This window comes from Pollicipes pollicipes, unplaced genomic scaffold (genome assembly GCF_011947565.3).
Source record: "Pollicipes pollicipes isolate AB1234 unplaced genomic scaffold, Ppol_2.1 Scaffold_4740;HRSCAF=5597_pilon_pilon_pilon, whole genome shotgun sequence".
In the NCBI taxonomy this organism is placed as follows: domain Eukaryota; kingdom Metazoa; phylum Arthropoda; class Thecostraca; order Pollicipedomorpha; family Pollicipedidae; genus Pollicipes; species Pollicipes pollicipes.
The window spans coordinates 27234751-27262446 of NW_023596545.1; the positions used below are offsets into that span (position 1 = coordinate 27234751).

General features: G+C 52.0%; 1 protein-coding gene across 1 annotated transcript; it reads right to left on the reverse strand.

Annotated features, from left to right (window-relative positions):
- Positions 1 to 516: 516 nt before the first annotated feature.
- Positions 517 to 27613, reverse strand: LOC119098442 (3-methyl-2-oxobutanoate dehydrogenase [lipoamide] kinase, mitochondrial; the record flags this gene model as incomplete). The annotated part of the gene is given in 5 exon segments (XM_037221359.1): positions 517 to 684; positions 1569 to 1679; positions 21832 to 21900; positions 22966 to 23141; positions 27572 to 27613. Coding segments are annotated over 4 exon segments (522 nt in total), but the record flags the coding sequence as incomplete, so codon positions are not given.
- Positions 27614 to 27696: the final 83 nt, after the last annotated feature.

The following is a 27696-nucleotide window of genomic DNA, read 5'->3' on the forward strand; positions in this document are numbered from 1 at the left end:
ACGCCAGGGGCTCGCATCGACCCCCCCCCCGCCCCCCTCCCCCCCCCCCCCACCCTCCCATCAGCCCATATTATGAAAACGGCGAATCAGGGCGGGGTTTTTTCCCTTTGCTAAGGCATAGCGTAAAGAGTATTTGGTAAGTCATCGTAAAAAGGACGTAGAGCATTATTTTGCCTCATTCCCCTCCGCACACCAACCCAGGCACTCACCCCATACGTCCTGCATTCACCCGAACCTCATCCCACCCCCTATGGGCCCAGCGCTGGAGCCGGAGACGGAGTCCGAGCCGGAGCCGGAGTCAGAGTCGGGCACAGGCCCGGCTGGGGCTGGGGCTGGGGCTGGGGCTGGGGCTGGGGCTGGGGCTGGGGCCGGGGCCGGGGCCGGGGCCGGGGCCGGGGCCGGGGCCGGGGCCGGGGCCGGGGCCGGGGCTGGGGTCAGACGGGTTGAATCGAATCGGGTCCAGTCAGGTAACGTCAGGCCATATAAGGTCACCCATTTGGCTGTCGTCTGACATACCTTTATATGTTTGCGGCACGCGCGGAACCCCTCCGCCAGCTGCGACACCACGTTCTTGTGCTGCTCCAGCAGCTGGCGCAGCAGGTGCGAGTAGCGCAGCTCGTCCGCGCTAGACCGGATCGGCGGGAACTCGTTCAGCAGGTGGAACGAGCTGATGTACATGTCGTGCTGCGGACGAGTGGGCGGACGGTCAGAGTTCACGGCCGCTTACGCATTCCAACGAAGTGCGGGGCGCGCCGCGCGGGCCCGCCGTGCGTGTGCGTGTCGTTGAGACTGCCGTCGTCGGGAGCCGACGCACATCGAGACGTTGGTTTAGGGGGCGCCACTGACCAGCAGGTCAAATCAAATGTTGGGATTGGAAGGCTAGCGGTCACACACAGAACAGAGCTGCCGGGAGAGCCGAACCGTGCGGAAACATGAGACCGACAGGTCAGCGCGCAGTTCTACGTAAGAAAGCGACCGCCTTCCGGACAAGAACATGACGGAAAAGCAGGGGGAGAAGGAAAAGCGAGAGAAAGGGAGAGAGGGCAGGGGAGAAAGAGAGAAAGAGAGGGGGGAGTAACGGCACCAAAGAGAGTAGTGAGTCTGCACTAGACGTGCCGTTTTCTGGAAGTTCTTGTGCGAAGTCGAATCTCAAATGCAAGGACGGACCAGCTGTCCGTCCAAGACCAACTTTCTACTGCCTACGACAAAGAAACCCAATTACCACTCGCGTCGCTGCATTTCCTCACTTGAATCGAACGGAAAGAACGAAAAAGATCATGCGTAAGTGATGTGTATCTGCCTTAAATTCGTTGAGATGCGTACCAAGTTGCGACAAGACAGAACGATATCAGCCGTAAAAAACACACCACATCCAACATTTCCCTGCACATCCAACTTCCAAATTTGACTTCAGAAATTTTCGGAATTCAATCAGCACCTCTGGTCTGCACCAGCCACTGCGGAGCAAACTCCACCGATCGCGTGGGGAACCGAGCCCGCAACGACTGACCTAGCTCCGGCGTAGTGACCAGCGGCATGCATACCATCCTCCCGTGAGAGCCACTTACCACTTGCAGGATGCTGGGGTTGCAGCCGATGATGAAGGGCAGGGCGCGGAAGCCCAGGATGCGGTGAGCGATCCGCACCGGCAGCTCCTTCCTCAGGTAGGTGGCGCTGCGCTGCGGCACAACGGTCCACAGGTCACGGCCGCGGCGAGGGGCCGCCCGGGGAACACGCGGCGGTGGCCAGGTCAAGGCTGGGAGAGTACTGACGTGCCGATGCCGGGCCCAACCCGAAGGGCTTCAGGCGTGCTGGTGGCGCTGACGAGGACTGAACACAGCGAGGGACGAGGGGTATGTAGATCGCGGCCGGACACTCCGGGGGATAAGAGCACGCCCACCATCGGGACACACTCCGAGGATTCAGAGCACGCCCACCATCCAGACACACTCCGAGGAGTCAGAACACGCCCACCATCCGGGCACACTCCGACCAGTCAAAACACGCCAACCATTCCGACACACTCCGAGGAGCCAGAGTATGCCCACTATTAGGGCACACTCCAAGGAGTCGGAGCACGCCCACCATTGGGGCACACTCCAAGGGGTCAGAGCACACCCACCAACGGGGCACACCAAGGAGTCAGAGCGCACCCACCAACGGGGCACGCTCCGAAGAGTCAGAACACACCCACTATCCGGACACACTCCTGGGAGCCAGAGCACATGGGCCTTGCATGCACACACTGAGAAACAATTCAGGACATGCTGCTGGTTCTGAGTGCTCAGAGATCTCCTCAACTCACTCCCACAGAAAAGGTCATGAAGCAGTCATGCGTTCCCGTTTAGTTTAAGACAATATGCCCTCATGAACTGCTGGCTCCCCCGTCAGGTTTCGCGTCACAAATGGGTGTTTTGCGGGTGTGTAAACGCCGACATGTAACCGCACGATGTGGACCAGTAGACTATCGTTCGCACAAAACGGTGCGGCAAGATTTATTCAGTAGACGTAAATGTTGTATCGTCATTGACTAGTAATATCATAAAGCATAAAAAGAAAGAATGGACAGGTGCGCGAGTAAATCCATGAGAAAGAAATATCTGACACCAGGTGCCAAATGATTATGTCACAATCATGGCTTATCACGTGCTGCTCAAGCCGAACCTAACCTCCAAATATGCCAAGCATCTCAACGCGGCACAACGAAAGCTAACTCAGCCTTGCAGAGCCTAACCTAGTCTCATGCAGCATGTCTCCAAAAGGTCAAAGAAAGCGTGACACAGCCCAACCGCACGTAAGCGAATCTGACAAGCTTCCGCGGCTTCTGACCACTCAAAACCGACCGTCACCAGCCAGAGCCAACTCATCTGCTGACGTACTCAGTCTTAAACGCACATTCAGGCTGATACGAATGCGCTCACACTGAGCATTGCTGCACTTGCTCTGGTCCTTTCGACAGAGTCCCACAATGGTCACTGAAGTGATGTGGGTGTTGCAAGAACGCACTATCATTGCAGCTGATACGTGCTCCTCCCGATTATATTGTATCGTTGTTGAATGATAAGCTCGCTCAAGAGGTATACGCCCGGAACGTCTTCTCTTAGATTCTGCTCTTCAGTTAGTTGTTGGGTTTCAGGAGCGTGTCAACTGCAAGGGTTAATTACGCCGCTACTGCTAATTTAAAATGACTCTTACAGAAATAAGCTATGCCAAGGGAAAACCCCTCCACCTGGTCACGCCACAGGGCGTCCTATAACATTGCAAACGAGAGGGTGTGAGCTTCTCGTGATACCGTGATAAACCCCTTTTATTGTGACACATTTCAATGCATTCAATAGTATCTACAGCTCTAAATCTATTGGTAATCACCTATGCAGGATCTAGTTTTCCTCTTAACTTGTTCATAAAATGTGTACCCCTTGATGCTTTTCGTAGTAACTTACTTCGATTTACCAGGTTAGTCAGTCAATATTTTTGGAAAAGTTTTCGCTAAAGGTGCTTGCTTGCTCGACTAAAGGTGCTTGCTTGCTCCATGGTGTCGGTGCATTATTTCGGCTACAAATACTGCTGTCGGCAGACGCACGACGGCAAGAAATTTACGCGACATTTCCTCCACTGAAAAACTTATAGTGTACTGTCGTAGTGTTGTAAATTAAGTGTGGGGGTTGGCAGGGATAAGCGGTCAAACCCGCCACCAAATACATAACACATGAAGTTTGCCCTGACTGTGATACACATTCCTGCCACGAATGGGGGGCGGATGGAGGCTTCGACTAAATATGAAACCACATCCCTGGCCTGGTGTTCGCCAAAACGCGGGATTTCTTCTACTGCAGTGATTCGTTTAAGGCCTTAGTGATGCACGAGAAAACCACTTTTTCACAATGTTATACCCATAATTTAGATTTTGCTGACAAAATGAAGACCCTCACTCATGTGCCAGGCACGACAAATCCAAGAAATAAGGTAAAATAAGAAATAGTTTTATCCCGGCACCACCAACTTTTAATTGTTCCTCCGAGCATGCGAACTGCTCTTAAACACCTACTAGGTGTCCACGCATTTTGCACTCCGCCGGCAAAGTATCGACAGCAGAAGAACTGCTGCGTTTGCGTCAAGACTATCGAAGCGGAACTAATGACAGACACATTTTTGAAGTTTGTCGCTTAGCACTTATGTCGCGTTTAAGTGTTTGTAGTACAAGAAACATGGTTAAATAATGTCGGTATAACGCATTGTTGACGTAGTTATGACGGGCATAAGCTTTTGCAGTAAAAGTGTTGTCGTGTAGCACTTATGTCGTGTATAGGTATTGGCAGGAGACGAACTGTCGTAGCATCGTACCGGTAGGCGCTTTTGCTGTGGCACTGATGTCATGGAACCATGCCACTGCCACGCATCTAACTAGACGGCCAAGTCCCGTTTAAGCGCCTAAGTCGCCCCAGGGGACTGGTGCCGCTGTTATCGTCTATTAAAGAAGACCAACAAATACTCAATTCCTTGCTTCCGGGTATCAGGCTTGGGAACGAAGCCGACTGAGGCTTCAGCTTCGTAAAGCCGTAGGTTTTCTCCAATGATTTCAGACACAGCTTCGGCTTTGAGCTTTTTCCACGGTCCCCTTCGTCTTCATGCCCTTTCACTTGATCAACGTCGACTTCGGCTTCGAGTCATTTTTGACAGCTGGCTTCGGCTGCGAGTTCGAACCATATTCTATTTTTACACCGGCTCCGGCTTCACGAGATCTTGAACTACTGGTGTCGGCTATGACACGGTATTTTGTTGATGCTGTGACGGCTTTACTGTATAATAAACCCTTGCCCATCTTGTTACTCCAATTTACTACACAACCTTTCTACGACACACACGTGACTGGAAGTAAAAAACCATCCGGTCAATAATTAAGCACACATCTGGCGACGGCCGGAGAGCGAGCTGACGAAACGTTGTGTCCAAATCAACACAAGACAAGGATAATAGCCCGAACACATCCTCCATTCGCAATACCAACATCTCGTCTCATCCTCTCCACGAAAACCTGATGATATTTTGTGATCTCATACAGTTTTTGGCGGACGCAACAAAAAATTTACTTCGCACAGCTGTGTTGTACAGTAGATTCAGCTCTGGCTTCTGCGCCGTGAATCTAAACTGAAAGGTTTGGCCCTGTCTTTGCATCTCCTGAGCCCGAAGCCGTCGACCTCGACTTCGGCTTCGAGAGCAGGGAGGTCGAGGGCACTGGCTTCGGATTCGGCACCATGCTTGACAAACACAAAGCCAACGTCTTCGGCTTCGGTTTCTTCACAGCCATTGGGTTCGGCTCCGAATTTGGCATCACGTCATTAATTATCTTAGCCTCGGTTTTGGCTTCGAAGCCCGACGTCTGTCTGGCTTCGTCCCCATGCCTGACTGGCACACTTGCCCGGACGGTAAAAAAAGACACGGACAGGGGGCTACGCGAGGGGACAGGGGCACACACAAAACATCCTTCCCAACGTTATGTAAATTATAGATGCATGAAACATATGTGAACAAATGTGGACAATTAAAACCCCGTGACAGACATGTAACGGGAAGTAGATTAAAACATGGGATGCTGCAATACGCCACGCGAGAAATTTCGGGCGCCCGTGGCGTGCCAAATGATCTAGAGAATTTTTTGCTGCATCCTCTCCTCCCTTTTGCGGCATTCTCTATACACCACTGGATACGGGGGATCTCCTGAAGTTCTCTACAATATGTTTCATGATAGCATTAGATAAACCTGACATAATTAATGAAAGCCAAAAAAACAGCGCAGTTTGTTTGCGGCCTTGACGACACTGTATCACGTGTGTGAAAATCTGGAAATTTCCGCCTTACATCACTCCACCGCTGACGTCATGCGGATCCCCGAATTTCAGTCGCGGTTCGGTGCACGGTTCGTCGGAAAGCTTCGCCCACTCCTGAATGGTCATCCGGTTGACGTCATCGTCACGCTGCTCAACAGGAGTGCGAAGATCCCTCGCGCCTCACTGGGGGACGAGTCCGGATTTGGAAAGCTGTGCCTCGGTTATCATCCAGATCTGCAGCAACGAAGCGTGCGGGATACTGCCTACAATATTGTTTTCTCAGCCGCATCGGCACAGGAACTCTCCTCAAGTCGCGAAAGATCTGGCACTGTGGACCTGACACTTTTTAACGTCAATGTCATGCTGGATGACAAGCGCCAAAATAAGAACGAACCAACTTGAAATATCGTCGAGGCTGACATATCACAACAGGAAAGGACCCTTACAATCGTACACATAACGTTATTTACGGTCATTGCTTATTGACGACTACGCACCGGTCATCAGTTCACTTGTATTCCTGTACCGTACCATGCGACCGGGAAGCAGGGAACGACCAACGCCGCCTGCACGCCTCCCCCCCCCCCCCCGCCCCCAAACCAGCAGGCAGCGGTTCGGACCGGCCGAGGCCGCACGGCGCAGCCTATCCACGAGCCGCGCGGCGTGCCCGGCCGGCCAAGGTCATAAAGGGCAGGCGCCTGGCGTCGGTTGGCTCAGTCGCACCCAAGCAGCGGACGGGGGAGCCGGCGGCCGCTTGTGGTGAAAGTGCGCATCAGTAACTCGGTGAGAGGTGGCGGCGCGGAGAGCCGGCGAGTTTCGATTTGGCGGCCAGGGAATGACCGCCGCCCACCAGCGCGACTACGAACATCTGAAGCGACAGCTGCTCGTGCAGTGGGGTCGGCTGGGCGCCGACGCCGTCAAGTGGATCCGTGACGGCCTGCGCGAGTTCGTCTGCTGGCGCGTGGCCGACGACACGGGCGCGGCGGCGATGCTGGCGCACCTGGAGCGCGCCGGCATGCTGTCGCCGCACAGCGTCTCCATTCTTGGACATGTGAGCGAGGCTGTCGGCTGCGCCGACAGCGCGCGGATGGTGGCCGAGTTCGAGCGGACGCACCGGCTGCGGCGCGAGGACGCGGACATCGACCCGTGGGCGGGCCGCGGCGCGCGGCGCACGGCGGCGGCCGCCGCTCCACCGCACACCAAGACTACGTCCGCCGGCAGCAGCGGCGGGCCAACACCGGCCGAGACCAGCGCGGCGGAGGGCCTCCCGCCGGCGCCGGCGTGCGCCGCCCGCAAAGACTCCAGAACGACGAGCGTCGCCGATCCGTCGAGTGCGGAGCAGTGGTCGGGTGCGGGCTCGCGGTGGCCTGAGGGGCGCGGTGCGGGGTCCAGCGGGCTGTGCTTGATCCGGGACACTACCGAGTCGAATCCATCCGAGTGGCCCAGGACAGAGCCGAACCCGCCAGAGTGGTCCAGGACAGAGCCGAACCCGCCAGAGTGGTCCAGGACAGAGACGAGCCCGCGCGAGTGGCCCAGGGCAGAGACGAGTCCGCCCGAGTGGCCCAGGACAGAGGCGAGCCCGCCCGAGTGGCCCAGGATAGAGATGAACTCGCCCCAGTGGCCCACGGCGGAGACCAGCCCCAAGCGCTGGTACGAGAGCGAGCGCCCCCTGGACTCGCCGCGGACGGAGCTGAGCCGGCGCCAGAGCGAGGCTCTCTGGGGCCGCGGCAGCGAGGCGTTCAGCGCGCCGCAAGCACGGGTCGGGCCAAGCCCGCCGATCGCCGTCTGCGAGTGTCACCACCCGACGCGACTCCGGCCGCTGCCGCCGCCGGCGCCGCTCGGTGCCCGCGTGTCGGTAGAACGAGCGCTGGACTGGCGGCCGCCCGGGCGCGAGGCAGACGATGCGGCGCGCCGCGAGCGCCTCGTCGACTTCCTGGCCGGCCGACTGGGCGGCCGCTACCTGCAGCTGGGCGCCGCGCTCGAGCTAGTCTCGGCGCGCGAGCTGGAGGCGCTGCGGCGCGACACGTCACGCGACCTGGTGACCAGCGCGCGCTGCATGCTGGAGCTGTACCTGAGCCGGCGCGGCACCGCTGATGTGGAGCGGGAGCTGAGCGCCCGCATCCGCGCCGCCGGCTGCCACCGGCTGGCCGACCAGCTGGACAGCTGGATCCGCCAGCAGGACCAGCAGCCGCCGGCTAGCGCGGCGCCCCCGGAGCCCAGCTGGCCTCCGCGCCTGACCTGCTGCTGACCGGCTGGGACAGCTGGCCGGATGGAACGGCGGGACGGCTGGAGATGCACGACGGCTGGAGCAGCAGGATGGCTGGAGCTGCAGGACGGCTGAAGCAGCAGGATGGCAGCAGGACAGCTGGATCAGCGCGACGTGCAGAGCGGGGAAGCGGAAGAAACAAGACTTCCCAGCCCGCTGGAGGCATCGCTCTGACGAGCTTATCAAGGTCGCCGCTAAATGGGTCATGGCAGCTCCCACCCGTCGAGCCTTTGTCGGCGCAGGGCGCCACAGCGGGCCAGATGCGGCAACCGGTGTCAGCGATGCAGGGATGTGTGGGGGGGAACTGGCCCGCAGCTGATAGTTCAGACGGATTGTGAAGTGTGATTTCAACCATGACAGGATTCGAGAAAGCGGGATCTGTGTAACGGTGCGGCACGAGGGCGATTCAGAGAACAGTGTGAGACAACCGGCTCGGATCTGACGCAACTGATTGCGACAAACTGGCGTCGAACTTTGTGTAAAATGGCTTGTGGAACAGTATTCAGTTTGCGATCCTGTGACATTCTTTTCCGAATTATGCTGTACATTTCTACGTTTGTGCGCGAAATTGTCCCCACTTCGCGATGAAGTTCGATCTAATGACGTGTCTCACAGTACGAGCAAAACTGTACAAACACTACCTTCATACATTTTTCGACTGTCGTTTTGCATTTTGATGAATGGGGCACCAGGCCGTGGGCTTGCTGAACGTGACGAGATGTGATTGGCCGGTTGCGGTTACCTCCTGCTGGTCCACGCTTTAAACTACCATTCAAAGCTGCGATGATGACGCCACAAAGTGGGGCACCAAACACTACATTTACACATTGTGGCGCTTGGTCAACCGTTAGAAGTCAAGGTTAACTAAAAAAATACATAATCTTGCTTGTTTGTCTGGCACATAATCCATATGTCTGGCCCATAAACCAGCCCGAAAGCCACAAGTTCTTGCGGGTCAGATGTTGGCGATGTTGGCGGGTTGAAAGATTGTGTATCTATTCCGAACCCTCTTAGTCGGCCTGGCTATCGCGCTGCTGCTTATTCAACAAGGGACAAAGCGCACAACAATGCAAGGCCATTGGCAGGAAATGTTGACATGCAGGCTGCAAGAGCCGCGTACAATAGCGTCGTGTCATTTTGGAACTCCAGAGAGATGACACCCGATAGACTCCAAGGTTCGCTGGGCAATCGGGACTTCATGGAGACCCGAGCAAATAGGCATGGATGCAAGTGGGGCCATTGACAGCATTTTCGGGGTCGTAATAACTCAATGGTTAGGACGCCGGACATACACGTGGGGACCAAGGTTCGAATCCCGGCTGCGCCATAACCTCTGGGCGCCAGCACAGAGTCGCTATGCGCTGCACCAGGGTCCCCGGCGACTTACAAACACTTTGGATGTTGCACCAGCCTTGCCTCACACGATGCACACAGTGCACACGTGCCATTTCCACATGTATATCCCTGACGCGTGGAAATTTATTTTTAAGCATTCGGGTCAGGTAAGGCCTATTTAAGGCAATATGATTCAAGTCAGTCCTTTCAAAGTCGAGCCTATCACAAGATGGGTGGTCTATCTGGCCTCTCCAACTCAAAACTCATATGCATCTTATATGTCACTGCACTGAAACATGGCTGAGTCCGTTGCCCAGCACTAACTACGCCGCTACCTCTTCTTTAACCACCGCCTTTCTGACCGTCAACATAGCATACGCACGCAGCGTGCCACAGACGCGGCACGAGCTATCACCTCCGATCGTGCGCTTCTGGCCTTGAATTGAAACCAAACTATACTTTTCTGCCTGCTTACTTTAAATCACTGCATCAACATCGCGAGACAACTCGAAGCTTCTCATCGAGCTTCAGCTACACGGGGTTGACTGCCGACAACTGTCGGACGAGAGGCTCGGTGGCCCAGTCCACTAACGCCATGGATTGTTAAACATCCTGAAACAGAACCTTATCAATAGCTGAGCTTTCTGACCACTACCGGTGCTCGTCTCATATTCTCACCTTTTTAGCGGCATAACGCTCAGGAAGTAGAAAATTCGAGCGCGAGATGGCCTCAGTAGCCGCTCGAAATCCCGCAAAGAATAACCTACACGATGTGGACAATGCATGGCTTGAGGCATATCTGCAGGGTGTTTGTGCCATGCCACATAAAGAGTGTCAGCTTTGCTGATAGTGCTGGCTGCGAGCGGATTCCCTTGGCGCTTCCTCACAAGGACACTTTCCAAGGTTCGAAACTACGTCTACTGTTGTACAAAATGGTGGATCCAAGATTTCATGAAAAAGTAGCCAAGCAAATCGTGCTCCGCCCAGAAATGAGGTACCCCTCCTGAGAAATTCAGATTTAGAGTTGTAGGATTCTGGTGAGTGCCATTCTTACGCAGGAAACCACCTTTCTTCTTCCCTAGATAATAAGGAGCAGCAAGTATGTACAAACAGGCGGCGCTTGCACTTTACCACAGCATGGTGTATCCTGTCATTTAAAGCTAAGTACTTCGGAGAAGATATGACAAAAAAGCTCAAGTTGGTTGCCAACTGCCATAAAAATCAAGCACGATACTTCATGCTAAGGTTGGGTGCGGCCAGCAGACTGGTCGGCGTCGTGACCAGCTGATGGCTCATGAATAAAGTAGAGTTTTTGTTTTGAGTGTAATGAAGGAAGACAAGATACGTTATCATTTAAAATGTATTAAGATTGTGATGTACATGTATAATGAGTGTCAAATGCAACAGCCTGGGAAAATAAAATTCGACAAAAAAGACACCGTCGGTGCATAACATTATCTTCCGCGTAACAATTCACCGGCACATTTGCGGCCAGTGTCATCTGCAGCCAAGGCGTCCAGGAAAATCGCTATCGTGTAGATCTTGGCGTTGTGTACATGACTTGACTTAGCCAGCCAAGACCAATGTGGAGGTTCTCAGAGCGATCAGGAGTGTCCCAGCCGACTAACATGCACTATCCCGTCAACAGCGTAGGTCCTCCGACAAAATGGGAAAACCAAAGATAAATACGGACGGCACCCAAGCGATCGAGGGCGCCGCGGCAGGCCAATAGAGGCCCCCATCAACAGTGTACAATGCCCCGAGCGAGCGAGAAGAACCCAATACCGGTGTGGTGGACCTCTGAACGATCGGGGTGCCACGGCAGGCTCACGTTGGGGCCCCACAGCACAGGGTCCTCCGGGCAAACGGGAGGAGCCCAAGACCGTTGTGGAAGGCCCCTGAGCGATCGGACTGCCTTGGCAGATGAACGTATGGGGCCCCAAACAACAGCGTAGGGTCCTCGGAACAAACATGAACTGATCGAGACGAATCTGAAGGACCGGCTCAAACGGTCCACCACGCCCCGTCACATTATGTAATAGACCGGTTCACACGTGTAGCGGGGAGGGGGTTTACCCAAGGTCACGTGTCAGGCATTCCGTGCGTCGCCCGGGTATGACGTCACAAGTCCAGGTTATCGGTCCGGGCGGTGACGCTGCGCGCCGGTGGGCCACCGTTGCTGTGCTCCTGGTGATATCACGGCAACAACTATGCGCAGTCTTGTTGCATCGCAAACGTTCGTGCTGGGAGAGCTTGGCATAAGATAGCATGGACTGAGGACTTGAAAATAACAGAAAATCACAACATTGAACAAAGTGTTCGCCGGCAGATCAGCAGGCATAATGCCGCTACTACAGACAAAAAAGGTCTACCAAATATGTTGACATCTCCACAATGTGCTTCGCCGTACACCAGTATCGCTTCGCCAGTTACTTTAAGATTGATCTTCCGCCTTACTTAGTAATTCTTGACTTGCGTCAAATGTCATTTCTGCTATATGTCGCGTCCATGTTTCGTTATTGCTTTTCCTTCAGTCTGAATTGGTTGTTGTTTTCCTTTCCACCATCTTCACCTTCCTTTCGGTAGTAATGCATGCTCAGAAATCCATATCAAGTCTTATCTCTCTTGTCGTTTTGTTCGTAACAGCCGATTCATAAAAACACTCGCCCTGTGACGTCACTCGTCATTGACAGCGTGATTGATGCGATTACACTGCACTTTGGGCTATGGTGCAGCGTCACACATTCACAGTACTGAACAGACCCACGAAATCCGACCCCCGTACCAGCCTTTGTTGACGCACGCAAGCGTTCGATACCCTGAACCCAACAATGACGTCACACAAGCTGGGGCCGGACCAGGCCGTGACGTCACACAGCCAGTTCGGTCCGGAGCTTCGCCGTTGGAGCCGTTCCACGAAGCCGCGTCGGAGCACCGCCAGACACTCGCCCACCACCGCGACGGCGGATGCGGGCCGGGAGTGGGGGGGGGGGGGGGGGATGGTGAGCCGACCCAGGTAGGCCGACCGCAACCAGCCGTCTGGCGGACCGGAATAATCCGGATCAGTCCGCCTCGCGGCCGCGCGCCGGCGCGCAGCTGACCTCTCGAAGTGGCCATGCCAAGGGTGGTGCGCTGCTTCGGGATTGTCAGGTGTCAGTCCTCCCCAAGTGGAGAGCTGCGTTGGAGATTGTCAGGTGTCAGTTCGCCCCGGGTGGAGTGCTGCGTTGGAGATTGTCAGGTGTCAGTCCTCCCCAAGTGGAGAGCTGCGTTGGAGATTGTCAGGTGTCAGTTCGCCCCGGGTAGAGTGCCGTGTCGGGGATTGTCAGGTGTCAGTCCGCCTCGGGAGGAGCGCAACGTCGGGGATTGTCAGGTGTCAGTCCTCCCCAAGTGGGGCGCTGCGTTGGAGACTGTCAGGTGTCAGTCCGCCCCAGGTGGAGTGCTGCGTTGGAGATTGTCAGGTGTCAGTCCGCCCCAGGTGGAGTGCTGCGTTGGAGATTGTCAGGCGTCAGTCCTCCCCAAGTGGAGAGCTGCGTTGGAGATTGTCAGGTGTCAGTTCGCCCCGGGTGGAGTGCCGTGTCGGGGATTGTCAGGTGTCAGTCCGCCTCGGGAGGAGCGCAACGTTGGAGATTGTCAGGTGTCAGTCCTCCCCAAGTGGAGCGCTGCGTCGGAGATTGTCAGGTGTCAGTCCGCCCCAGGGGCCCTGCGTCGGAGATTGTCAGGTGTCAGTCCGCCCCAGGTAGGGGCGTCGGGTCGGGGATGTCAGGCGTCGGTCCGTCAGCGGGTAGAGATCCGGCCAGCAGCACACGTATCACCGCGGTGTCGGTTTGGCAAGCTACTGCGCTGCGCTGACGGAGCAGCGTGTCAGGACGAGCTGTGAAGCTAAGAGTCGGCCTCGGGCGGCAGGCCGATGTGTTGAAGCCTGAGCTGCTGTTCTCTCCGCCTATCAGGCGTGATCAAAAGACTGGAGGGATCTGGCGGTGGCCGCCAGGGTCGCCACCAAGCCCCGGACCCGCACCTCCTCCACGCCCGACCAGACGGTACTCCGCAGGCGTCGATGGCGACCCCCGAGGGCTGGGCGCCTCCCCCCGGCAGTCGAGGCTGCTGCGCCGCTGGTAGCGCCGGCGCGACTCCGCTGGTGCAGATGCTGCTCTGACCCAGACCAGTGGCCGGCGTGCGGTCGGCGGACGTCGACCGCCGAGGGCAGCCCAGACTGGTCACCAGTGTGGGGGGGGGGGGGGGGGGCGGCCGGTGCCCATCAGTAATCGGTACCAGCCGGCGGGCCAGTGCCAGAGACCGGTGACCCGGTCACGTCGCAGGTCGGGCGAGACGTCAATGCCGAAGGGGCATAGGATACAAGCGGTCATTGACCCCGATGTTAGCGGACAGAGCGGGTCGCGGTGAGGCCACTATTTGTGGACGCTGGGTCGACTGGCAGGTGTCCAATGGCACGCTCGGCGCTACAGCTGCCTCTTTTGAGCTCGCAGGACCGCAACGCGCAGGTCTTGGAAACCCCCAGGGCTTGTGGCGGGTATTCCTGGCAAAATTGCGGGTAATGACGGTCTTTCAAGCTATGGAATATTACAAATGGGTATTTGCAACACAAATGCAAAATCAATTGACATTTAGTTACGCACAATAAGCATCCTTGAAAAGAAAAGTTTTTCAACATACAGGACGAAAAAGAAGCATCATATTCAATGCTAAGGTTTTCCAGACGCCAAGCGTACCCTTTCATAAATAAATATGTCCTGACACAATCAATGACTTCATCAGAATAACGTGGCTTCAGCACTGTACCGCTGCTGCTTATAATTAAGCTATACAAAATACTGTAGGAGTGGTTGAAACCCCCACAGCTCACAAAAGCGCAAGACCCATCCTGCCATTATCAAAAAGTGGTGACAAGCAATGCTTAATACCATTCATAAAATACAATACACATAATGAGAACACACAGTGCCTGACAAAGCTCATAGGTTGAAGCGTTCAGGTCATGTTCAAACACCAAACGCCACTCCCACAGGTCCTACTCAGACTGACTGAAAAGGAGGGCCTTGCATTGGAGTTCCAATGGAGGACCAAATCCAAAACTTCTTACAACCAAACGTCTTCTGTAACTCACAACTGATCTGCAGTCTATGTAAGCTAGACAAAGCAGCAATGTCTCCTGAATGCACGCCAAGCTTTGCGGTTTCGGCCACACTTCGTTTAGTAAACTCGTAAACTCGGTGCGCCAGGACAATAACGCATTGGTCTTTTTTGTGGGCCACTGCAGGGTCTCTTTTTCCTCAGGGGACCCTCCGAAACTGCCTGGGGGTCGGGGAGTTAAGCCGATTGCGTGTAATCCGGCACAAAATATTTACTTTAACCGCCCAATGCTGCCCGGCGCAGATCAAAGCAAGTTAATTTAAGCAAAACATTCATTCACGTAGTCATGTATTTCCACGGCACACAGGTAACCACAGCAGTGCACACAGTACGTGGGATTGACGGCCGATCACTGTTCATCACCGCAGCGGGGGATCCATTGGTACAGCCGCAACAGGGACGTTGGTTCGACTGATCGGTGGCTGCCAGAAAAGACGGATGAAGTTGTATTCCAATTAAGGCTGGAAACAAAACTTCCACATCTTAATTCAAGTTCAACACGACTTTGTTTATAAGTGTTTGTAGCAGTTTTACGAGCAGAACTGCATTTATATTAAAGCTTAAGAGAAAGAATAAGAGAAAGAACTCCGGCCTTGGATATAAATCTAAGGCGACCTTGTGTTATAATATCCTGGAACAGTCCTCAATAAATATATGCCAGGATACTATGCAATGGACAAGTGGCCACACGTTTTGACAAATGGTATGGTTTGCCACACTTTCCCAGTCATAGAATCTTATATAATTCTGTATTGTGTAAAACCCCGAAGAGAAACGAGATAGGGTCAGGGTGCGAGCCACCAAGGAGGGTTTTGAGAGAAAAGGCAAGACCATGTGTTTACGTGTGCTTGACGAGAGGCTGACGAGATTTACGATAAACTGGGCAATCAAGAAGAAAGTGCAAAATTGCATTCGGGACTGCGCACCAATGAAAAACTGTATGTGGTGCACCCTCAGTCATGAAAGAGTGCGTGAGTGGTACGTCCGACGCGAAGACGTGCTAGGATTATTCATCTTAAACGCGAATCGTGATGAGATGTTAGCCAGTATGATAGAACGGGTTCAATGGTGTATAAATGTGGGTGCGGCCGCAAATCTCATTCATGGTGCAGAATGCGTCGGAACCCTAAGTTCGTATATGCAAGTACGTCTTCTATAGGGACAGGACGTGTGCTTCTTAAGGCTGACTACGAGCTGTCCTTGGCGAGCCGATCAGCGGTCCCGTTGTCAGGAATGTTTGCGTGGCCGGGAATCCAAAGCATTTTTATTTTCTTTTGGGGCGTAAGTGATGTGATGGTGTACCGGATTTCGGCAATGAGTGGGTGTGATGTGTCGCGCTAGTGTTGCGAACATGAGGAGCGGAAAGAAAGTCCGTGCAGAAGATTGCTTCCTTGACATTGGAGAGCTTAACCCGTCTTATTACAGCCAGAATGGCCATCAGTTCAGCGGTACAAACGGAGTGGAAGTCGGAGATGCGAAATGACAAATGGTATTGGTGCGTATGGAAGGCGGCTCCGAATATATCATCTTGCCCGAAGCCATCTGTATAGGAACGGTATTCTCAGCGTGCTAGAATTCTAAAAACCATATCAAGTGGCAGTTGACGCCAAAACGCTCTGAAACCTGGAGTTGGCATAGTGCGGATGTCAAGGGATGCCAAACAGATTCCGGACACGTTGGGCTCGCAGAGCTATCGTGGAGTATCGCTCTGTGATGGTGAAAGATGTCTGTGTGGTGTTAAATCGGCAAGCAACGCTGTTGAGGGTGGTTGTGGTAGGTACTTATGCACATACCAAATCTGAACAGTTAGTTCTTATGTCGTTGGGCGAGGCTTGGAATCTTTGTTTTTACGAGAAGATTTGTTACAGGGGAGTTTGTTACAATTACGTTCAACCCACGGATGCATCGCTGATGAATGTCGTTGAAATGCGCGTGAAATGTAAGGCGGCGTTTTAAAATACCGCCCAGATAAATAAATTTTGGTACTGCAGGAACGCCTTCGTGATTGACGCTTAAAGAGACTACAGGATTTGAAGAGCGCCGTTTATGTGAGAATGCTTCTGCCGCTGATTTGGTGTATGATATCTTCAGACCTCACTGGTCGCACCACGCTTTGATGGGGTCGAGTGCACGTTGTAAGATGAGATTTGCACGATCGGCGCTAGGGTACGTGTACCATGCCGCCAGATTGTCGGCGTACCATGAAATATCCAATGCCCAAAGATACCTCGTGACTATCTTTGAGTACATCATTGACCATTAAACGAAACAAGGTAGGTGATATCACACTGCCTTGGCGCGGCCGTGGTTCTGGGCAGTCAGCTCAGAACAAACATTACCGCAACGCATCGAAAATGGGTGGTTTGTAAAAAAATATTTAATAAAATTGGCAAGGCGACGTCGGACACCAATCTCATGCAGCTTTATTAAGACAGCCAAGTTGTGTATCTTGTCAAAGGCTGCTTTTAGGTCTGAGAAGAGTGCACTGGTGACATCTTTCTTTTCAAAACCGCGCTGAATGCTGTCTGTAAGATGCAAAAGGCTATCCATAGGGCACCGTCTTGGCCGGAGGCCGTTCTGGTGTGGCGACAGAACGTGATTGAATTCGGATATAGCCTGATCGGGCCATTTCTTATGCGTTCAAATCATTCGGATGCACGACGAGCCAGAGCGATAAGTGGAAAACCAAAGGGATTAGACGGAGGCTGGTAGGGATTCAGAATGGGCATGATAATGCCAGAGCGCCAAGTAGGGGAAAAGTGTTCTTTAGCCAAACATCGTTCCAAGCTGAAAGGAGATTTGCAAGCCAAGTTTCAGATACGCTTTTGAAGAAGAGATATGCAAGTTGATCAGGGTCAACAGAAGCATTTCCACCTTTGCTGATGGCAAGATTTGGCTCATAACGCGTAAAAGGCGCATTATTTGTTTTGATGTCGTCTGTGCCAACGTTACAAGTCGAGAGGGTGTCGTTCAGAAATGCAGTGATGTGTATTGCGTATTGTTTCCGGGATAAAACTTGCGCGTGATGTTTGGCAAACTGTGTGGCGACCTCTAAAGGTGTGGCGCATTGCACATTTTGTATTTCAGACTGTGGTAATGCGCGAAGTGAGGAACGTCGGTCATTAAAACATTTTACAGCGATCATATTTTTTTTAGCGCGGCGTAGATCGATTAAAAGTATTTGAAAACTGTTCCCATGATATTTTTCTGGTGTGTTTGAGATGATCTGTGTCTGCAAACGCGCCAGACGGAAGGCATTTACACTGACCGGGCAGATACAGCGACTGAGGCCGCGCTCCGCCCTGCGTCTTCTTGCCATGGTCGGCTGGCACTCTGTGTTCCACCAGGGAGCATGATTGCGCCCTGGTGAACAACGGGTATGAGGGATGTGTTGGTGAGCTGAGGCAAGTGTGGTCTGAAGGTAGTCAGTAAAGGGAGGGGAGCGAGGAGCCAGAAGGGTAAGTAAGCGAGGTCTATTAAGTTTTGAAAAGCTAGCCGGTCTGCTCTGTTGACGTTCCAGCGGGGGTTGAAATGATGATGAGATCGACCCGAGCGCATTTCAAGCGCGATGTGAATAGGGTAGTGGTCGCTAAACAGTCTGGCTGGACTTGCCAAGTGAAGAACGGCGCGATGGGGGCTGACGTGAGTGAAAGACCAATGGCGGAATATGTGAAGTTGCCTGCGTGGTGGTGTGCATTTATTGGTCTTTTGTCATTGAGAAGGACGAGACGATGCGCAGTGAAAAATGGGTCGACGAGGTGTCCGCGAGGTCGCGTGCTGGTGCATCCCCAGGCTTGTTGATGCGCATTAAAGTCACTTAGCCTCATACAGGGAGCTGATATTTGGTTGAAAAAGTAGAAGGTTGGTCAAGCGTACCTCTTGTTTGAGGATGGAGGTAAAGAGAAAAGTGTTGGGCCCAGCTGTGCACGTTTAACGTTAATGGCAGTTACGCTAAGTTCAGTTGCAACGTGGGCATCACGATGCAGAAGATAACTATCAACATAAAGTGCAGAGCCCCTTTGATGTGGAGATAAACCATAGTTATTGGCATGAAGGGTATAGCCATGAATATTAAAATTTAATGGATCTGAACCAAGCGAAGCACGATTGCGGCGCACACAGATCGGTCTCGGCACAGCCAAGAGCACGACCAAGGCTGGTCGACGTTGTCAGCTGTTTACGACCTTGGAAACATCACTTTAAGGCATCGACGCAGTTCTTCTCCAGCATCGTTCACGTGAAACGACCACATATGAACACCTTGGCATGTAGAATGACAGTATTTTGTTGCTGCAGGGTACGTTTTGAGTTGGTAAAGAGGTAAATTCAGACACGGACACGTTAAAATCTACAAGGCAAACGCATCATAAATATAATCTGGCCCAATGTTATAACGTATCTAGGCTTTCATGTGAAGTCAGATGTTTTGGTCACAGAACTTATGACTTAACCCATGCCCGGCCAGGGGTCTGAAACGACCGCGCCTGGCCGGGGGGAAGTTGACTCCCCCCCCCCCCCCATGGGATCTCCAAGTTCCAGACGTCTTATGAGAAAAACAAGAATACCGTTTCGCAGTTCTCGCAAAATCACAAAGAATGCACCCGAAATGTTCGCCTCAAGGCAAACGTGAGGTCACCAGAGAGTACGAATGGTCAAAAACGGTTCTTCCGGTGGATGTAGTTAAAACCTATGTTAACACGTCAGGACGGTTATTGAGAGCACGGAACTAAGCACAAAAACCGTGGGGAGTTAATTTCGGCCATTTTTGTTCCCAACGTAGGTCAGGTTAGTTTAGGTCATCGTTCAAAACTGGTCCACCAGTAGCCTGCAGAAAGGATACTTCCCTTCACGACGTGCTGCTAAGTTCATTTTATTAGGTGCAGCTGTGGGACAAGAGCATTCCAGACACAACAACGTCATCTAACGGTGACCTGGATATCATATGAGGTCAACTTAGGTCGAATTTACGTACCATCTACCTGAAAACAATTAGAGACTAACCGGGTCTACGTGGCCAGTGCAATACTATTTTGTAGACAGAAATAATGTATTGGACATCTACAGTTGTTCAAGATCGCATAACCGTTGTCTGTATTATATACAGCCCCTTCGACGCTTGGCAATGTATTTGCAACAAGCTGAGAACAGGAACGTTGGTACCTGAAATTAGACGTCATCAGCTTCACAAGAATGGTAAGGAGGTGGTTACAGGCGTCGCACCCGTTCACCCCGTCTCTGCGCTACTGACAATATAGGCCACTGAACGTTTGTGACCTTATGCGACCTTGCATGGCCTATTGTGACCTTAAAATGCATTATGATTCTATATCAACACGCTTTAAGTGGAGTATTCAAACTCTGCGGCCAAATGACCTAAAAACTGCCTATTTTGAGCTAGGAATGCGTTTCGCAGAAGGTAACCACAGAGATAGGTCATGACATGGGCCGAGATCATGTTCTCTGTGATCATGTGATGGCTGTGCATGTAAGTTGCTACTCTTTTCCTCATAACAAAACTACACAAGAAAACGCACAAGCTTGCACTATTTACGAAAAATGGCAACAGTTGACATGATTTCAGGTCAATGACCTCGCGTTTTCCCAAAAATCTTAAATATGAAAACTGTAGGTACTATCAATTTATATTACTATACCAGGTTTGAACAAAGGAAAACGACCCAGAAAGAGGTATGTGTGGTCAAAGTTTTTTAGAAGTTGACCTACTTGATCTGACCTATGTCAATGATACTGGAAAATCAAAACTTAAAATTTGCACAAATGACACAAAATTAATAGATGAACAGGTCAGAACAATTTCATGCCGCTCCAAGCGTTCGTTTTTGACCTGTGCTCGAAAAACCGTAGGGGTGAGTCAACTCCCCTCCGGCCGGACGCGGGCTAATTGTGGGCGAACGGCGCAACGAGAGGATGAATAGCCCGGAGGCCATGCTTAGATATGGTTTCGTGAAAGCATTCTTCAACTTGGTTGAAGTTAAAGCACGCCCTCATTGCAGCAGCACGCGAAGGCGCGTAAACTCGTTAAATGCAAAAATATGGACTCTGGTGTTTGTGTCTCAGTGCTGTCCAACAAAGACGTTTACGCGGCTTATAAATTAGGTCATACTTGCTAGTCAGCAGTCAGGTTTAACCACCTGCTCAGAGACAAAACATTGGGCGTGAAGTCATGTATGGCGCACTCATCTTTCACGATAGAGGCCAATAGTAAACGCGCGTCAAAACAAATTGTTTGCCTGCATCGCTTTGGCTTGCTGTTTCACCGGATCGCGTTCTCTTGCCATAAGGTGTGCAGCGTTACGGTTTCTGTGATTTGATAGCATTGCAGTCACACTCAGCAGGCGTAGCCAATCACCGTTCAGGCACTTCTGTGTATGCAGTGGAGAAGGTTGTTAATGAAGTGCGCGTTTGCAGTGTAGCAATGTGTTAGTCATGTGTTGTTGAAGTGCCTTCTAACGAGCCATGAGGATGTTGTTCTGCACTTCGAGAATTTGATATCTTTGACAAAAAATTGTGTTTTGGCTGTTCTTAGAGGTTTTCTTGCAATGAGCCAGACCTCTAGGCCTTGAAGTAAATGAAATATGGTGACTTTTAGCAACTGTGGCTTTGAAAACGGCTGCCGCGGCAACACATATTGGTACCTTAATATAGTTTTTAAGTCAAATAGCATGTTGGTGTCATGCGCATGCATATTTGCCACGAATGACACATCAAATCCCTCAGTGCTGCCCCCCCCCCCCCCCCCCCGCCGCCCAGCCCGCCGGCCGGGACGTTGCCACTCGAGCGAGCCGTCGCCCCGCTCCGCCGTCAGCCGGGCCCGGGCGCCGCTCGACGACAGCGGCGTCAGCGCGCTGGCGCCGGCGCCGTCATCGATCGCTGACACGCGCCCAGCACGTGCTCGGCGTGGCCGGCCAGCCGGACGGCGCGCCGCCGGCCCGGGCCGGCCCGAGCGGCGCGGCCGCACCGGATGCGCGTGGGAGAGCCGCCGCAGCTGCACACTATCGCACGGGGGCGGGGGACGCTGACGGTGCTGTGGGGTAGTCACTCACTCGCACCGAGCATCCGACCAACGAAAGTGACAACCGACCCGACATAACATCCGTCCTAGCGTAACGCTGCACCACAGCATGTCAGAGGCGCTACGACGACCAGCCATGGCACGCGGCCTCCAAAAGAGGGCCAGTCGCCGTCCGCAGCCAGCCGATACAGCGCCGGGCCGGTGGCCGCCACGGTACTCACCATCAGGTGCGCCTCGTCAGTGCTCTTGCCCGTGTACATGATGGTGGCCGGGGTCAGGCGCACCGAAGGCTGCGGATGGGAGGGGGAGGGGCTGTCGTTAGCATCACGCCGGAGGCCGGCATCGCCAGCACTGACTTATGGTCGCGACGTCCAAATAGCATGGCAAACGCGCCGAGCCCTGGGATTTCTGCACCAGAGCCGCGCCATCCTGCTAAGCTACATTCAGAGTAACCGGCACCGTGAGACCCGGCTCAATCAGACAGGTCGTTGTCGACGGTGAAACTTTGCGGATGGGGAAGCCCTGCATCGTTATTGTGGGCAGTGCGACTGCAGTAGATCGTTTTAATGAGCAAAAGGACCAACGGGCGTGTGTGAACATGATTCCGCCCACCGGAGTGCACACATATGGAATGAGCTGGTATATCGAGTGCACATATACGCTTCAAACTCTACGTGGATGTGATTTGATCCACGGAAGCATGAAGCAAAACTTGGAGACATGTCACGTTTGTGTTGTAAAGTGAACTCGCTCGCGCGATTTTGCATAAAAGGGTCATGCAAATGAAATGCTTTCGGTCAACTTGTGTCTATGCCTGGTTGTGCATCTTGCCGACTCCTACGATAAACTGCAGGCTTAATGTACAGATGTTTAACAACGAAACCAGTTCTCATTTCGAAAGACTGTAACCTGATGGTCACAAGGTCGGTAAACGTTGGGCAATGAGGCAGGCAAGTGTGACGCAATACGATTACCTAGCCGATCGTGCAAACATTGCACAGATAGCAAGAGAAAGCGGAAGTTCTTCCGCTGTCCACGTTGAGAGCGGGGGAGGGACGATAGTCGTTTTTGTCATTTATTTCCGATCAACGATCCTACGGCCATTGTCAAAGTTTCACGAACTTGGGGACTCGGCCCCAACCTCCTCCCCTCCCCTCGTGTCTCGTGCCCCTACACAGAAAACAGCCGGCAGAGATAACGCGACAGTTACAGTGGAGGTCCACAGACAGCCGCCTGACGCTCCACGTGACACCGCCCGGATGACGGGCGCGAGCAGACGGCCGCCGGCATCAGCCGACCCACAGGCAGCCGCTCTCGGAGCGACCTCCCGGTCCCATCAGCGGGCCGGCACCCACCTTGGCAGCGGCCGCGTCGATCGCCGACTGATTGTAGTAGCTGGTCATGTGGTGGACACGGGCGCGCTCCTCCCGCGGCTGCGAACGGTGCGGCCCGGCGCCATCCGAGAGACGCCGCACGCCGGCGGCCGCCGGCCAGCGGCCGCGAGCCGTCCGCACGCCTACCGACGCCATCACTGCCGGGCGAGGCGCTCAGCGTCGGCGGCGGCGCGGCTGACGGAGCGCGCCGCCGCCGCCGCCGCCGTCTGCGGACCCCCGGCCAGGGCGACCGGGTCCGCAGGGCTGCACCACCGCACGACCGCCCACGTGGGGGCGGGGGGGGGGGGGGCTGAGCCGAGAAATCCCACGCCAAGCTGCATGCGTCGAGACTGGGAAATCTAGACACGGTGCTCTGCAACGATCTGCGGTCATGTCATATTCGCGATGCTTGTTGGGAAACTTTGACGTTAGTTAAGGTACTGTAAGCCGTGTTTCCCTCGAGATGCTAGAAGTCAGGAACCGGTTATATGTCACCAGATAATGGCGGGTTTCACTGATGCGGTACTTTGACAAAATGTGGTACCAAAGTCAGCAACAAACAACTTAGATCCACAGCTCTATCGCCCTATCCAGAGACACTTCAAGATGTGGGGTTGCCGCATTGGGTGTCCAGCAACGGGCAACACCACACTTGTGGTGTTAAATGTTGACATTTAAGAAGTCCATGGAATACGTATAATGCGGTCCCTGTGATCAATGAATTCGAAATGAGTCCCAGAAATTACTTCATACGGCAAGCCCTAAATAATAAAGCAGGTTGCCTTTGACGTTGGTCTGACCTTCATATATGACCCTAGGTCAATGTAATTTGTTTACTCAATTGTTGTGTTGCCTAAGAAAGTATCTCAGCGATGTGTGGCTTCGTCAAACACTCCGTTGTTGCGCCAGATTGAACGATTCCCTAGAAAAATGACTTTGCTGATACCGTGGCCCGACTTTGACCTGCCACAGATCAATGACCTTAGAAGGTATATCCACATTTTCGATGCCAAACTATCCGCTATTCAATTATCTACAGCTATGAAAAATTTTGCGTGGCTACGCCCTGACGTTCGTAAACCATTCCAGAAAAAACCTTCGGGGGTCAGTGTGACCCGTACCCAAGCGCGTGTTAAAGTTCAGGAAAGGAAAGGAAGCGGGGTATGCAGGGCCGGCGGAAGACAGCACACGGTGTGTGCTGTGTGATTGTGTCAGCAGTGAGCCTAAGGGTGCAGTATGAAACCCTAAAACGCACACGTGGTGTGGGCAAGTCCCAGACATAAAACTGTGGCGCTTGATATCAGCGAGAAGGAAGTCTCTGGTCATTCAATCAGGGTCCCAGACATAAAACTGTGGCGCTTGATATCAGCGAGAAGGAAGTCTCTGGTCATTCAATCAGGGGCGTAATTTCACGGTGAGTTGGGGAGGCGGTCGGCGGAGCGGGGGCGAACAAGGCATCCTCCCATTAAAAGGCCAATAAATGGGTTACTCCACGCATTCCACCCACTCCTTTCTTAGAATTCGGGGCCGAGGGGCTCCAGCTCGCTGGTGTTAAGAGGTTCCACGCGAGTTTTCAGCCTTCACTATACCAGCGGGCACGGGTAAACGAGGTTATGAAGCAAAACAAAATGAGTATGCCGTCAGTACTCGGCGTTCCAAGCTGTGTTTACGGCAACGAGTGTGTCATAAGCATTCAGCAGTGCCCCGTGGACTTCCTACCGGTTTTTGTCCCTCAAGGCTTTTCGTCGTTTGGCTTTCCTGTTTCGACTTATTCCTGTCGACTTTTACCGTTGTCGACTTAAAGCCTTTGGACATCTTCCATGCGACTTTCGCTTTTATAGTTCGGCTTTTATCGCCTTCTATTTTTTGTCCTCCCACTTTTTCCAATCTAACTCGGATTCCTGTCGACTTCTGCCGTTCGACTTTTGTTCCTTTACACTCCTTGTCCTTCGACATTTTTCCGATTTGATTTTTATTCCGGTCAAATTTATGTAATTCAATTTTTCGTTCCACTTTTTCATTCGATCTTTTCAATTGGACTTTTTGTCATGACCCACTTAAATGGGCGTAAAATCGTCGCAGGCACTGCCAAGCCCTAAAACTTACATATTCAGCGAATCTACAATAGCTGTTTGGCTGCCGTAGTTATTCTGTCGTGGGCCATTCCTGGTAACATGAACGGTTGCAGATTGTGGGAACCTGATATGTATAGTGCAAGGTAAGCTATGGAAATCTGGTGAAAAAAATACAAAATTCCAAGGCCCATCAGCAAACTGTGGTGCCCTTCTGCCTCTGGTTGAAAACAATTTATCTATGAATCAATGTTTTGTTTTATCCTTCGAGGCTGACATGGGAACTAGACATAATCAATATGCCACTGCCTTGAGAACCAGCTGACATGGGAACTAGATACAATAAATATGTCACTGTCTTGAAAACCAGCTATTACTAATACTTTACAGCACAACATAACTTGGTGATGCTGAAGATAATTGTGAAGAGCACATTTTGCGAGTGAAAATGGATCTAAGCAGCAAAGAAACAGGTTCATCACAGATCTGTTATGATCCAAAACATTAGAGTTTGTGGCACAATACATGTAACTTTTAATTATTTGTTTCAACTTGTAATAGTTCACAATGAAGAAGGGGGTACTTATTGGAGTCCTGTAAACTAAAAGCATTAAAAAATACCTCTCAAAGTATTCTCACCTTCAACACTCTTATGGCCAGATGTACTATTGTTTTGATTAGGACATCAACATAATAACATCACACCAATACCAGCAAAGCAAAACCAAAACATAACCTTCTGCCAGTAGGAAAATAAATGTCATTGCAATCTGCTGCTGAGTGTCACAGCATGCTGTTAAATGCTCTCTCCAAGACATAATTTTCTTAACTTTGTTTTCACATTGAAGGTTTTGTCCACATAGCCATACTGAGCAAAATGCTTTATTGCTCTGATGTTTTACAGGTTTGTGAACTTCACAAGTTTTCAGTTTACAGTTGCACCACAAAAGACTGGTCAGCAGAATGGGGGTGATCTAATCTGACCTGCAGCATGCTGATGTCACCATTACCAAGGAAAACACCAGGCTGCATGCCTACCATTTCAGTACAATTTGGTATCAAACCACAGTTTGAGATTTACTGTTAGCCACATATATTCACAAGGTATTATAAGCAAGCAGGTTTAAGCATGTCTTCTGGAAATTGCTATGTTAAGGGATATATATTTGCACTCAACTTGCATAACAATATTGAGAACCTCTAAACAAATGTACTTTGTACTTATGCGTAGACAGACTGGCCTGGGCAAAAGCATCCAGTGCAGCAAAATTGGTAAAACAAAGACACACACTATGACCACCCTTTTAAGTTTGGTCCCAATCCTTCACTAGCAGGCTTAAAATGCATAATGAAGGCCTAGTCAACAATTTGTTAATTGCTAGCACAAGAATGTCATATAAGGCTGGGGGCTGGCAACACATATAATTCAGACTGTTAGCTATCTAGGACAATTCAAGAAAGTATGGTGGCCTAAAGGCAGCAATGGCAGTCTTGTAAGGAAATGAGACAGGGGAAACCAACTAAGCTATGCCCTTAAACATGGTTAGTATTGACCTTCACATCAGCTGAACTTAATGCCAGTCTGAAAACAATGGTGGAGACATGAAAGACTGGCTTAGAGCAGCCCATTGCATTGCTTACAAAATAAGAACATAAGGCCAATTGTGGTATAACTCCTGCAAAGCACCAGTGTCAGGGTTAAGCAGTGGCCATGGCAAAAATGGAATTTGAGCCAAGGAACCTCCAAGCACATGTCAAAACTATTGGTGGCTCAGACAGTACACCTGTTTTCCCCAGTTCCCATCCCAGAGAGTGGGTGCAGCAACTTGCAACCAGTAGCAAAACCTACATATCAAACTGGGTATTTACAGGGCAGCAGCAAGATCCCTGTGCTAATTTTAGCACATGTATTCTGTTAACCTGAGAGCCATGTTTGATGCGTGGTTTGCACAATAGACTGTTTCATGGAATTATGATGCTACTCAGGAAACATCAACCAAAACTACCCTGAAAAATTTTTACAAACAAAAGCAATCTGAGAACTCAGATTGATTTGGCCAGGCCCAAGTTCATAGCAAGCATGCTCCCAGTTATTCACACCTATGTCACATAGGCTGCTAAAATAGTGGGTTGATTTTCTTCAGACTGGTCTGGCACCACTTCCACAGCAAGATGCCGTCAAGCCCTGCCATCTAGATACAGGGTTAATGCCTCTTTAAGTAAGATACTCTCATCCTTGTCCCATTTGTCTGCAACCTGCAAGCCAAGTGTGCTCAAATAACAAATGAACCGGATTAAATAAATGCTAAGTACCCATCAAAAATTAAGCATCACAGTGCGTGAGGAACCAGAAGTACAAGTGTGGTTGTCGGCAAGGAACGACAAGGCAATGCAAGGAGAGCGGGGTCATGCCGCATGTTGGAAATCCCAAGCCCATTTTTATCTGCAGCTGTCAAACCTCTAAACATGGTATTTTTTTAACAGAAGACCAACAAAAGAGGGTGTATCTTGCTAACCGAACAGATAAAATCCAGATCTGTCGCGACCCCGGCCACCACCTTCCCGCTCTCAATGCAAACTGCACCGCATCCTCGGTTTTGTCTATTGCACAATATTTTGGAACACCTGCGCCAAGAAAGCA